The sequence below is a fragment of the Rhinichthys klamathensis genome, unplaced genomic scaffold (genome assembly GCF_029890125.1).
Source record: "Rhinichthys klamathensis goyatoka isolate OS25496 unplaced genomic scaffold, OSU_Roscu_1.1 h1tg000071l_1, whole genome shotgun sequence".
NCBI classification, from domain to species: Eukaryota; Metazoa; Chordata; class Actinopteri; order Cypriniformes; family Leuciscidae; genus Rhinichthys; species Rhinichthys klamathensis.
Genome location: NW_026606614.1, coordinates 587,947 through 602,007, shown reverse-complemented (window position 1 = coordinate 602,007; position 14,061 = coordinate 587,947). Strand labels below are relative to the sequence as shown.

Below are 14,061 nucleotides of genomic sequence, written 5' to 3'. Positions count from 1 at the left end.
TATAGGATATCAAATAAATTAAATATTAAGACCATATTGGATACTACTGCAGGGTTCACAATGAGAATCAGATACACTGATGTTTTTGTTGTCCCTGTGATGAGGATTGTCCACAGAACCTACTTGACTAGTGATACATAGCATTCAATGTTTGGCTTGTGCCACTGCAATGTGAATTTTAAATTTCAGATTTTCAGTGTTTATCGGAATTAAGTGTACTACTAAGTGTCCTGCTGCTCACTTCACCCTTGCTCTGCTCCTTAGCATGCTCTGGACCTGCAGCTAGCTGTTGCTAACATTCTGCAGCTGTTGGTGCATTCGGAGAGGAACCAGCAGATCCTGTGTGAGGCAGGTCTGCACTCACGCTTGCTTCAGCGCTGTAGCTGCGCTTTGGGAGACGAAGATCACCCACTCCACCCACCGCTGCAAAGGATGTTTGAGCGACTGGCCTCCCAGGCCCTACAGCCGATGGTGCTCAGGTGAGTTTGCTCAGAAGTAGGGATGCTCATTTCGGTTAATTTTCCCGACCGACAACCGCCACTCGTTATCCAAGTATTAACCGTTAACTGATAAAGATTTTAATAGCCTATTGAATTAAATAAAAATAAAATTGACGAGTGTCTGTGACCCGTTAAAAATACAAAACATTTATTTTAACGTGCAAACAGCAGAACAGATCAACAACAGAACCTGGATTCACATCAAATTTTCAGGCACTTGACAGTGACAACAGAGAAAAACAGAATAAAATAATATAAATAAAAAACATAAAATAGGCCTACACTAAATTTTTTTTTTTACTTATATAATTAACAAATTAAGATGACAAAAAGAAATCACTGAATCCGTTTGAAGCTTTGAAAAAACGGCAAAGTTTTTTCGTCCAATTAAAATAGCAGGCCTACCTCAATCCACACATTGTCTAGTTTTTATTTAAAAAAAGTAACATGTCTACATGATGTGGGGTTAGTCTGGAGCGCAGCCTGTTGAGTTAGACCTGCGGCAGAAAACACCCTCTCCGATGGCACAGATGTCCCGGGAATACAGAGATAATGTCTCGCTAGAATGGCCAGCTTCGGGAAGCGACTTTCATTTGCTTGTGGATGTTTGCTTCGCAAGTGATATTGCATTGTACTTGTAACCACTGCTTTATTTTAATACCGCGTAGCATATTTTGCAAGTAACTTCGTCGCCCTTTCTGTCAAAATGGTCCCACACAGTAGGCCTACTTCTTTTCGCTTGCTCGCTTCATTTTGCTTGCTCAGCGAAATATGTCTGTAGGCACGTGTGGTTGCGCGTGTCGACGCTCCCCGTGAGTTAACAAATATAGGCTATATAGTATAGTAACCATGCAGCAAACAAAACAAAAAAAAACCTACAAATTTTTTTTTAACTGTTAAACCGTTTAACTGATAGTATTAATCGGTCAATTTTTACGGTCAATATGAGCATCCCTACTCAGAAGATTTTTATTACAGATTTTTCTTAATAATAATAAAATATTATGACAGGTATATTAACATAACATACCGTAACGTAATAAAACAGGACATTGAGGCCCTCCCTGCTGCTAGTACAATACAATACAGCGTATACAGTACATTACACAACTGATACAGTGCAGATTAGAGGGCCAGCTCTTTGTCCAGTACATCTCAAGGCCTCAGCAATGTTTATTTAAGTGATGAATATTTATGAAAAACTTCTTAATGGAGCATGTTTCTGCCCCCAGCCTTTTATTGATTACTCTCCCACATGTGAGCTCTTTTGAACTGATTTTTGTTTATACAAGTACCAATCAGTTAAAGTCTAGCTGCACGATTCAGTCTGTTCTGATTCAATCTTGCCACAGCTGCACGTTTGCATAAAAGGAAAATGATCAAATTTGACACATCTTAATATTATTCAAAGCTCTCCATGGGTCTCCAAGTCAAACGGATTAGCGATTTCAATTTCCCGCATGGCTGGTCAAACGTGATGAAGGATGCAGACTCGGTTCACCACAAAATAAAAAACAAAACAGCAGTTCATTCCAGCTCATTTGAGGAATCAAACCATGCCTTGTATCTTGGTTTAAATGTCATGCAACCGTCAGCTCTGGAAAAATCCTTCTGCAAATAGATACAATAATAATAATAATGATAATAATAATAATAACAATATTTAATTAAAGCTGCAGTCCGTAACTTTTTGGGTTAAAAATTATCCAAAATAAATTTGAGCAAGTACATAACCAGCCAGTGTTCAAAACTCTCTGCTTGCCTTAGCTCGATTCAAAACAGTAAGCTTGTAATAATGTTTTTAAATCCAGTGGTACTGGTGGATTTCCACGGGAAATTCGAGCATGTCTTTGCGTCATTACGTCACATCTGTACACATAAAGAAGGAGTCTCGGCTAGTATAAGCTATATTGCGTGTGAGGATGCTGGAGGTGGAGATTTATAGCCTTTTCTCACAGCACTTGATATAATTAAACTTATCAATTTGATGGCGGATCCAGAAAGGTTCAAACGACAATCACCAGTGACAACAGATTCACCCGCTGTAAAATTCAAAAGACTTCGGAGTGGCTACAGAAAAAAAGAGACTGCAACCGGACCCATGCGAAAACAAGGATACATATCGGAAGGGCATTAAATGTAGTCACGCAATGCTGATGTTGTTAACATTAACAATTTGAGAACAAAGTATAATTTGCACGGTTTGACGTGATATGATAAGCGATCGTTAGATTTAATCAGCGCGATTTACTGCAATGCTTTTTTTCAGTTAGTTGGTCAGAAGAACAAAAGTGGATGTTACTTGTTCAGATGACATTTTAGGGTGAAAATTCTTATGTTGGTCATACTTCCAAAAAGTAAAATCTGTGATTCTGAATGCCAGTATCCACACCGGCGCGGCGACTGACAGCCGCACATTCTCCTCAAAACATTGTGTTCATCCGCGCTGTGCCGTGCCGAGGCACATCTCACGTAAAGTTGATAATTCCGCGAATGACTGCAATTGCAGATTTCTAACAGAGATTGCGACAAAGAGGAAAAACTACAGACTGTATATGTATTGTTTATTAATACGTGTTGTTGTTATTTAATATGTTTTTAATTGCATTTATTTGTTATTATTTATGGTCTTTGTCTTAATCTATTTCTTAATGTGTTGTTATTATGCTGGAAGATCAGGCAACTGTTCATTGTGTGGGTTATTGCTGTTGCTATAAAATGTTTTTATATATTTTCCAGGGAATTTTTACGACTAGGGAATCCTCTGAATTGCGGTGCCTGGGACAAAAAGCTCCTGAAGCAGTACCGGGTCCACAAGCCGAGCTCCCTCAGCTATGAAGCTGAAATGCGAAGTAAGGAGAAAAAAAGAATGCATAAAGACTGTTAGAACTGTCAGTGTGCTTTTGTACCATCCCGTAAACAGTTTGTGTCAGTGTTACGTGGTCTTGTCTCTGTGGTTTCTCTGTGGGCCAGTGAAAGGAGGGACATTACTTCTGGCTTCACTGACTGTGGTCTTTGGTGAAATGCCATCAATCACCATCAGAATCAAACAAAACATTCTCCTCTCGGTCTCCTCGACTCTGCCAGCTGAGAGCCGTTCAATTGAACAGGGTTTTGCCGGAGATGAGTTCCCAGCTTCCCTAATTACCAGTGAAATTACTTTTCTCCAAGCTCTCCATGTCCAGCGAGTCCTTTTTGAACTTGCTAATTTAAAGGTTTCCTGCTTGCTTAGTAGAAAGTCTGAGGAATACTGTTGTGTGTCCAGGGTCCAGTAAAAGCAGATATTTTTGCTGGTTATATCCACAACAGATCATGTCTGAATGAGGTTATTTAAGAGAACTCTAATTTAAACAGAATGAACTTCTAGAGTGACAAATTTACAACATTCAACACTCGCATGCTTTTTATACCTTTAGCATTCAGTTTTTTGACCTTTCTGTTTCACTGCTTGAATCTTTAAACAGCAACATTGGGTGAAAGTGAAATGGCATTTATTATGTATGGGAATTCTTGATAAATTGACTGAATATTTTATATAAGGTACTTTCACAAATAGGGTACAAAATATGTCCTGAAATGAAATAATGTTTTATTTTATTTTATTATTATTATTTTCAACTAATGGCTAGTAAAATGAGATGGGTGCTTAAACATTTTAGAATTTTGATCATGAACCTCAGCAGGGCAGACTAAATATTATGAGTGGTTTTAATTTTTATTTTCAGTTTAATTTATGTGAGATTTTTATTTTTTCCCTGTTACCAAATTTTGAGACATTCAGTGTTGGGTAATAATAACTTGCAACCGTGATTTTCTTGTTTTCAATAAATAAATAAATAAATGTAAATAATTAAAATATTATGTTACATATTATATTTATGTAATAAAAATATAGAAAAATATAGAAATTAAATAGACTAGTTACATTTATTAATAAAAAAGAAACAACCATTTTCACTACAGACATTTAATGTGATGCTTTTCATGCGATGTTAATGTTATATAGTAGTTTACCAAACATATCTAACAAGATACATAGGATTTGTGCCTCCTAATGTTTCCTTAAAAATATATATAAACAGCACATATTCCTGTTCCTAATAATGTGGTTGAGGTGAAGTATAAAGTCACTTATACTAACAGAAATAACTGTTATCTGTTACATCACAATTGACCATTAACTCATTCTAATTAATAGTGTAATACTAAGCGAGCAGGAGAGTTTACGGGACCAGCCTAATTGTACATTTGACCTTTTGCACCTCCAGACAGCATGACCCTGTCCATGGAGGGTTTTGGGCCGGATAGCGTGTTCACAATTAATGAGGACAATAGCCAGTACCGGATCAGTCGAAGTCTGGTGCGATCAGCTGAGGGCAGCACTGTGCCCCTCACCCGAGTCAAGTGCCTGGTCTCCATGACGACGCCCCATGACATCCGTCTCCATGGATCCTCCGTCACGCCCGCCTTCGTGGAGTTCGACACGTCATTGGAGGGATTCGGGTAAGGCTGTCAGCGCTAGTCGAGCCTAGTCTATCTTTTGAAGATAAAGATTGTTTGCACAGTCACTGTTTGCAGGCAGACACCCATTTAGGCATCAGAGATTTATTGGCTTCGGTTCAGAATGTGTTTATCAGATATATGCGTCAGTCAAACATTTATCTGGTGTTGTGCTTTTAAAAGCTTGACCTAGTTTAAAGCTCACAGAAAAACAGAGGCTTGAAATACGCTTACATCTCTGAACGTATCACAGTTCAAAGCGCAACAAAGAATCCACACTGAGCCTCCATCTGTTTCTGTTTAACATAATCCCATCAGGGTACGTGCTAAAACTGAAAATAACAGATCTTTAATATTTCATTTTTTTCATTAATTATGAAAGCACAGTGATCATCATTTGTCTTCTTTCCAAATTATTAGCTGCTTAAATGGGAGATTTATGTGTATGAAATGGGTCAACGGTTCTGTTTTTGCACCCAGCAGACATAATAGAGAAACCCACATGCTTCAAGTAATATTAGTTGTGCACAGATTGAATTTTGTTTGTCTCCCAATGGCTTTTTTATTGCTTGAACAATTGTGCAGCAGTTCTACCGACTTAAATACCACAAATTCCCATTAAATGCACAGACAACTCAAATGATGTGTCTTAGTCAGGATCCTCCTGTGTCTTTAAATACTTCCTCCTACATCTGAATAGGACATGCAGTTTAGAATAATTGAAGATGTAAAAATCACTTGTACTGGCCCACATTTCATCTTGCGGATGCTGAGAAAACTCTTGCGCGCACACACGGTCCCCATCTGCCTTCATGAAAAATTCATGTAAACACATTCTGTATTGGGCCGTGCAGACCAGCCTAATGGTGCTGCCACAGCTGGGATAAGAGCTTTTTTGGTTATGAGGAGGAGGAGGACATTAACCCCCCTGTTTACACACATGCATAGACTTCTATTGTTTTTATTTTTATCTTATTTAAATAAATTATTATTTAATCATGTATAATCAGTTTGAATAATTATATTAATATTTTTAATAATATATATGTATGCATGTGTGTGTGTGTGTGTGTGTATATATATATATATATATACATACACACACACATACATTTTATTTATTTTTACTTTTTTATTATTATTATTATTATTATTATTTTGTCATATGACCTAAATTAAACCCTTCCTCACTTCCATGTCTGGTGGGAGGTGGTCATGTTTCACTATTTTTGGGTGGATGTTTGTATTGTTAATGTGAACTGGGATGTTTCTTTTTTTATGCCACCATTTTTTCAATATTAAAATGACATGCGAGGCTTCCTTTGTCAGGATTAATTAGCCTCCAAAGAGACTCGTTTAGCAGTTTTGAGTGACACTTGGTGGTTTTCTGTTTAATTTAATGAATGGCAGAATGTTTAATGAAGGAGTCGTCTTCCATTGGGTCGCACCTATTTTCATTATTTGCTTCTCTGACATTTAGTAATATCTACTGGAGTTTGAATCAGTTTTATTAGTGGATGTTTGTAACCGATGTAATTTAGTGCTGTTATGATGAGCACACTCTGTCATTGTTACATAAGTCATGACACCCACAAATAAACATCCACATCTCCTCTTAATGCAGAATGTGAAATATTCCCACATTTTATGACTGTTACTGAGAGACGAGAGTGAAATGTCTGAGCTGCTGGGATTCCTGATAAATTGAAATACTTTTTTTATTTTCTCATCTTCTCTCTCCAGCTGTTTGTTTTTGCCTAGTTTGGCCCCTCACAATGCACCGTCGAGCAATGCCAACACATCTGGAGTCAGTGACGGGGCGGTGGTCAGTGGCATGGGAAACGGTACGTGCTCATAAACACACTGTCCCTCAACCCCCATGATTTGCATAACAGCAGCCACTCTTGGAAATCTTTATTAAAGGGATCGTTCACCCAAAAATGAAAATGTTGACATAATTTACTCACCCCCATGTTGTTCCAAACCTATATGAGTTTCCTTCTTTTGTTGAACACAAAAGATGATATTTTGAAGAATGTTGGTCACCAGACAGTTGACAGTAGCCATTGACTTCCTTATTATTACCATAGTATCTATCTATCAATCTATCTGTCTGTCTGTCTAAATACTACTAAATATTTCTTGAGCACCAACTCAGCATATTAGAATGATTTCTGCAGGATCATGTGATACTGAAGACTGGAGTAGTAACTGCTGTAAATTTTAGCTTTGCCATCAAAGGATATAATAAATATTTTATTATATATTAGAATATATATATTTTAAATTGTAATAATATTCCAGATAACATAATAATAAAAACACAATATTACTTTTTTTTTATTAAATAAATGAAGCCTTAGCTACAGTATTACATGTCTTCCTCCATTTTCCAAATCCAACTATGTTTTTGTTACTTGCTTTAACTGCTCAGCTTTATATGTATACTAAAATCAGTACTGAAGTCTTAAATGTTTTGAATCACAAGATGTTGCCAATTAGCTATTCCAACTTGTGTTGATTATAAGAATGCCATGGATGATATGAGAGAGATAAAAATAGCACCGGTATGTTGCCATGGACAATGGTGATATATAATTAATCAGTTGTTATGTGATTGACCAATCAGAATCAAGTATTCCAAACAGCTGCGAATCTAACGTTTTTGAGTTTACAGACGTGGGATGGCAAATGATGGCATTGCAGCTTGACAGAATTTTAGAAGCGTCTTGGCTCATGACAGGCGGGAGGTAGAGGGAACAGGAGCACAGCACTGATGGGATTTTAGCGAAGATGGTGGAGTCTAGAGAAAAGAGGCAAACTTGACAGAGCTTGGCAGAAATTGTTTGTGTGCCTTTGCTCCTGTTTAAGCACCACCGGCTCACTGCAGCCCTGAGTGGGTGTACAAGTGCCTATGTAGTATTAATGAGGTGATTCAGGGCTCGCTGCCTCTCCATCTCTCTCACTTCCTCTCTTTCTTTATTTTACTGTCTCTCTCTCTCGTTCATCCTCCCAATTTCCTCTCTCTCTCCCTTGTCTCCTCTCTCTCTCTCTCTGTTAAATGTAAATGGATGATTTCAGAATTTATAGATGGACTCCTGCATCATATCCTCTGACCTATTTTTGTCAATGACATCATCATTTCTTCCTCAGAGAGTTTCATTCAGATCCCCTGCAGTCTAGTTCATTGTTCCTGTCTCTCTTCCAGGGGTTTCCTGGGTTTAGGGTACAAGCCAAAGTGGATTTAATGTAACTAAGTAGCTTAGGGTACATTTTCAAGAGTCTGTGCTTGATAGATCATTATGCAAAGTCCAGGGAGATTTATTCAGTGAAGATATTTGTCCCAAAAAAAAACAAATACCGGTAAAAAGAAAAATTTGAACTTGAAAATAAACGATTAAAATAAATATGAAAATACAAAACATATATTAGACGGTTTTCAACATGGATCATAATAAGTAATGTTTCTTGAACTCCAAATCAGCATATTAGACTTATTTCTGAAGGATCATGTGACACTGAAGACTGGAGTAATGATGCTGAAAATACAGCTTTGTCATCACAGGAATAAATTGTATATTGAAATGGAAAACATTATTTTAAATTGTAATACTATTTCCCAATATTACTTGTTTTACTCTATTTTTAAACAAATAAATGCAGCCTTGGTGAGCATAAGAGACAAAAGTTATTAAAAAACATTCCAAAAAAATTACCGACCCCAAACGTTTGAACAGTGGTGCCATTTGTAATGAAAAACAAACAAAAATGTTTTTTTCGAAAGTGGTCTCAGACTTTTGGAAACCCACTGTATACTTTGTCTAATAGGAAACACTTTACAATTCATCACCTGTTCAAGCAGCATCAGAATTTAAAAGAGGTCTTGTATTCTAAAAATAATCAACTTTATTATTCATATAGCATTGGACCGCTGCTACTGTTATGTATCATTCTGTATCCAAATGATGCAAAAAGAGAAAGTAATTCCTAATATTAAATATCCTCCTTTTCATCTCTACAGGCGAGCGTTTCTTTCCACCCCCATCTGGCCTGAGCTACTCGACGTGGTTTTGCGTTGAGCGCTTCAGCACGCCACCCCAGAGTCACCCTGTGCGTCTGATCACGGTGGTGCGACGGGCCACCTCATCTGAGCAGCACTACGTGTGCCTGGCCATTGTGCTGTCTGCTAAGGACCGATCTCTCATTGTGTCCACCAAGGAAGAGCTGCTTCAGACCTACGGCAAGTGTTTCTTACGACTTCCTCTTCTAGCTCTTTAGTCAGCAAAGTTTTAATGATGTGGAATGTTTGTGAATCAGATGACCATTTCAACCTCTGTTCCTTTATACGCAGATTAAATAAGCTTATTAAAGCATATATTTAATGCTGTTGTTTGTGAACACATTCAACAAATAATTAAAACATTTTAAATAATAATTTAAAGTCCCCTTGTAGTCAATAATTTTATCCCTTAAAAAATCATCTTTGATCACCAAAATTACATATTTAAACGTTTTTTTCCTTGAAAAGGGAAGGCACCCTTGCCTCATTTATAGTATACGCGGTTCTATGAATATGCAAATTATCCCCGCCTCCACTCACTCGCACCAGCTCAGAAATCCACTCATTCGCGATCACACGTTGACGTGATTGGTTACAAGGTAGTTTGTGACGTCAGAAACAACGCAATTTCAAACCGTGTTTTTCAGACTGTCTTTGGTTCACTGCAGTTTGAGAAAATACTCAGCAAAGGTGTTGACTTATGAATTTGTACATGGTTTGTCTTAAACCATATGAAAAACACCACATGGACATATAAACAGCATTAAAAACTAGATTTTCACCACAGGGGGACTTTAAATATTAATTTAGCTTTTGAAGTCATCACGCTTTTGCTTTGTAGGCAAACTGTAAGTAGACAATTAAGCCATTTTTATGTAGCGTTTAAGATCATTTTTAGTTACTTCTGAAATGCAGAGGAAAAGTTCCTTTGTCTGTGGTTAGTGACGTGACATCATTTCCTCTCTCCCCTCGCAGTGGATGACTTCAGTGAGGAGTCCTCCTTCTATGAGATCCTGCCCTGCTGTGCTCGCTTCCGCTGTGCTGACCTCATCACCGAGGGACAGTGGCACCACCTGGTGTTGGTTATGAGCAAAGGAATGCTGAAGAACAGCATGGCGACTCTCTACATCGATGGCCAGATGGTCAGCACGGTCAAGGTGTGGCCCAGCTCCTGATGTGGACACCTTTGTTTTGTTTTGACTTAAGTCATGGAAAACATTACTGTGGCATTATTATCTTTTATGCACAAAGGTCATATTTTTTAACATAGCTCAAAACTGGTGTTTTGGCAAACAGATTAACCAAAACATACTTTTTCTTACCTGTTCGTCACACATAAATCATATGCTGGGTCCAAAATTAACATTAAGCAGCATCTGGGGGTAACACTTCAGCTGTTGGCTAGTTACATTAAGCTATTTAAGTCTTAAGGCTGGAATATACTTTTTGTGCACTTTCTTTTTTTTTTTACCTAGATTTTTCCCTGTTTTAAGTCTGGACGAGATTACATCAAAGCCAGTTAGCAAATTTGAGGTGACCGATTGTACATAAATTTGCGTAGTGTATGATGGGCATGGGCTTTGATGTTTTAGCTTCAGACTATGAATCCATCGATCCATCGTTTGATTTTTTTTTAGTTGATTTTAAAACGCATGTAGCAATGAGGCACATCATTCTGTGCTTTTGCTTTCCATCTTCAAAACACGAACCGTTCAAACCACATGAGTGTCTGCACTAGGAAAGCAATCAGATCATCGAATGTGTTTTCGACTACCTCTGGAAGTGATCGAAAGTGGACAAGCTCAAAACGTTTTAGACCCTGTTTATACCTGTATTTAGCATTATCATATAAAATATGAAAAAAAATATTGTAAAATAACGTTTGAAAAAATAAATAAAATGCCCTGCCCTGCAAACTGACAAAGTCACACTCTCCTCTTTTGTTTCTCATTGTGCTTGTCTTTGTAGCTGCACTACGTTCACAATGGTCCCGGTGGCTCTGCCTCCACAAACCCACCTGTGATGAGCACGGTGTACAGCTACATCGGCACGCCGCCGGCCCAGCGCCAGCTCTCCACTCTGGTCTGGCGACTGGGGCCCACTCACTTTCTGGAGGAGGTGCTGCCTGCGGCCAGTGTGGCTGCCATCTATGAGCTGGGACCCAATTATGTAGGCAGTTTCCAAGCTGTTTACCTGCCGTGTAAGTACCTGTTATATCACACTAGGTGGATAACTAGATACTAAAAGTAACTAATCTAAAAAGTAGATTTGTATTGTAAATGAATGGGTGTTGTACTGATTCAATATTTTATCTTGTATGTGTTTAGCAAAATGCAGGTATTAGTTGCTTGTTGTGGCTTGATAATAGTGACAGGGTTTCCTCTCATATCTCCAGGTAAAGACTCAAAGACTGAGGCTGTGCCACCCTGTCCTGTTGCATTGGTCCCTGAAGAGAAGGTCTCCTTCAGTCTCTTTGCTCACTCTGTATCTAGTCTCACTGTGGCCAAGATACGAAAGGTCTACAACAAACTGGACAGCAAAGCCATCGCCAAACAGGTAAGCAGTCTCACCCTCTTCCTGCTTCTTAATGCTAAAATTATATACATTTTTAATGCAATAATTTTAATTAAAAAATATTTTTTGTTACGATATTTCTTTCCCTTTTTAACCATAAACAAGCCAATTTTAATTAAATATTAATTTAAACATTGATGAATTCGTGTAATGAATTAAACAATTAAATTAATAATTTGCGTTACATTTTATATTTTGACATTGACATATGGATGACTTCCTGTTCAAATTAAACTGAACAACCACGAAGTAATCATGGCTGTAAGCAATATTGTTTTTTAAAATGTAATTTATTTCTGCAATTTTCAGCATTATTACTCGCCTTCAGTGTCACATGATCCTTCAGAAGTCATTCTAATATGCTGATTTGGTGCTCAAAAAACATTTCTTATTATTATTAATGTTGGACACAGTTGTGCTGCTTAATATTTTTGTGGAAACCATTTTTTTTTAGGTTTCTTTGATGAATAGAAAGCTCCCCCCAAAAAACAGAAATATGTTACATTTGTTTTCATTGTTACCTTTGGCAATTTAGCAATTTAATGCATCCTTGCTGAATAAAGGATTAATTTCTCCCCCAACTTTTAAAAGGTAGTGTATGGGATGTGCAGAATTGTTTTTTTCTTTCTTTTTTTTTTTTTTTACATTTGATGCAGAAGTCTTCAGGGTAAATGTTTAATGCACCTTGTACTGTACTTTACTGTTATTGCAAGCTGAAAGCCGAAATCAACAAAAATCTTTAACTCCTCATATATATATATATATATATATATATATATATATATATATATATGAGGAGTTATATATATATATATATATATATATATATTTACCCCTTCTCCAAATATATATATATATATATATATATATATATATATATATATATATATATATATATTTACCCCTTCTCCACCCCTTTATTAAAATTAAACGGCTTTTTGTGGAAAACGGCAGACTTATAGACATATTTTTTTTCTTTACTAATTTTATGGGATCATCTGCTGAGTTCTAGTATTGGCCACTTTGGTAGCTGAAAGTTAGCCAAAATATTTATAAAAGTTTCAGAATGTTCCAATTCTGCAGAACTTTGCGGTGCAGGCCTGCCCCTCTGTAATTATTTGAATTATCACTTTTGGAAAGCTGCTCAGAGTGATATTTACATCCCCTTTCAGCTTGGGGTTTCCTCTCATGAAAGTGCCACACCAGTCAAGCTCGTCCATAATGCAGTGGGCCATCTAAACGGACCGGCCAGGACCATTGGATCTGCAATCATCGGTTACCTGGGTGAGTGTGTGTGTGTGTGTGTGTGCTGTTTTCATTAGGACAGTGGAGATTTGCGAGGATTCTTTGCAGAATAAAACATTTGAAAAGTTCATAAATGGACAATGGAAAGGCACTGCACAGCTTCTTCAATAAACCAGCCCTTTCACTCAGTGTTCATGTATTTATAGCTGCAATCTTGTTCCATGTAGGTGTTCGCGCCTTCGTAACCAAACCAGTGGCCACCAACCTCCAATACATCGGAGGAGCAGCTGCCATTCTGGGCCTGGTTGCCATGGCATCAGACGTAGAGGGTCTCTATGCTGCAGTAAAAGCGTTAGTTTGTGTTGTCAAGAGCAACCCGCTAGCTAGCAAGGAGATGGAGCGTATCAAAGGCTACCAGGTGGGCTGCAATAACAATTACTCGGTGAACTTTGAACTGAGGGTGTCCTCTGTTCTCTGCAGCTGTAGCTGTAGGATGTTATGAGCCAATGAGGTGGCAAATTAAATGCTAACAGCGAGCCTGGGCTGTTGTGACTGGTGACAGCCAACTGATGTGATAAGTGGGGGTTCGTACGGGTGGGGCATGCTGGGATGTGCTGGTTTAAGCATAACAGATGGTGCATTGTTTTATTTCTCTGCTGCTTTAATGGGCTCTGTATAGAGAATGTGATGTTTCATGGAGCTAATGTTGATTGTGGTGTCACTGTGTAAGGAAAATGAATGGCTGAATGTTGGGTTGCAGCCTGTTTTAAACTGATCGGTTCACTGAATCCTGAAATAACTAACAAAAATATAGCAGATCATTCTTTTGCATGGACCTTCAGTTTTTGTTGTTTTTTTCCTGTCAGGTTTAGATCATTGCCTGAAAGATCTTCTTTAACTGAGCGTTTTCTGTTATAGCTGTTGGCTATGTTGCTGAAGAAGAAACGGCCTCTGTTGAACAGCCATATCCTGCACTTGACCTTCTCTCTGGTTGGAACTGTCGATAGTGGCCATGAGACTTCCATCATTCCGAACTCCACAGCCTTCCAGGACCTGCTGTGTGATTTTGAGGTGCGAAGCTCACACGAGGAGCCTTAGTGGTGCTGTGATTTTTCAGTTACTCTCATCCAGCAGATGTACAAAGAATAACGGACCTCTTTTAAACACCTAGTCAAGATCTAT

General features: G+C 37.9%; 1 protein-coding gene across 6 annotated transcripts in view; it reads left to right on the top strand.

Moving 5' to 3' along the window:
• The window catches only part of wdfy3 (WD repeat and FYVE domain containing 3), an 83,268-nt gene that overhangs the window by 39,617 nt on the left and 29,590 nt on the right, over positions 1-14,061 (top strand). For all 6 annotated transcript variants that reach the window (XM_056250573.1, XM_056250571.1, XM_056250574.1 and 3 more), the window contains 11 exons: positions 265-479; positions 3,240-3,352; positions 4,769-5,003; positions 6,744-6,844; positions 9,022-9,240; positions 10,036-10,217; positions 11,029-11,260; positions 11,456-11,616; positions 12,807-12,918; positions 13,107-13,297; positions 13,798-13,950. In XM_056250573.1, coding sequence (XP_056106548.1) covers positions 265-479; positions 3,240-3,352; positions 4,769-5,003; positions 6,744-6,844; positions 9,022-9,240; positions 10,036-10,217; positions 11,029-11,260; positions 11,456-11,616; positions 12,807-12,918; positions 13,107-13,297; positions 13,798-13,950 — 1,914 coding nt within the window. The remainder of the gene's footprint in view (positions 1-264; positions 480-3,239; positions 3,353-4,768; positions 5,004-6,743; positions 6,845-9,021; positions 9,241-10,035; positions 10,218-11,028; positions 11,261-11,455; positions 11,617-12,806; positions 12,919-13,106; positions 13,298-13,797; positions 13,951-14,061) is intronic.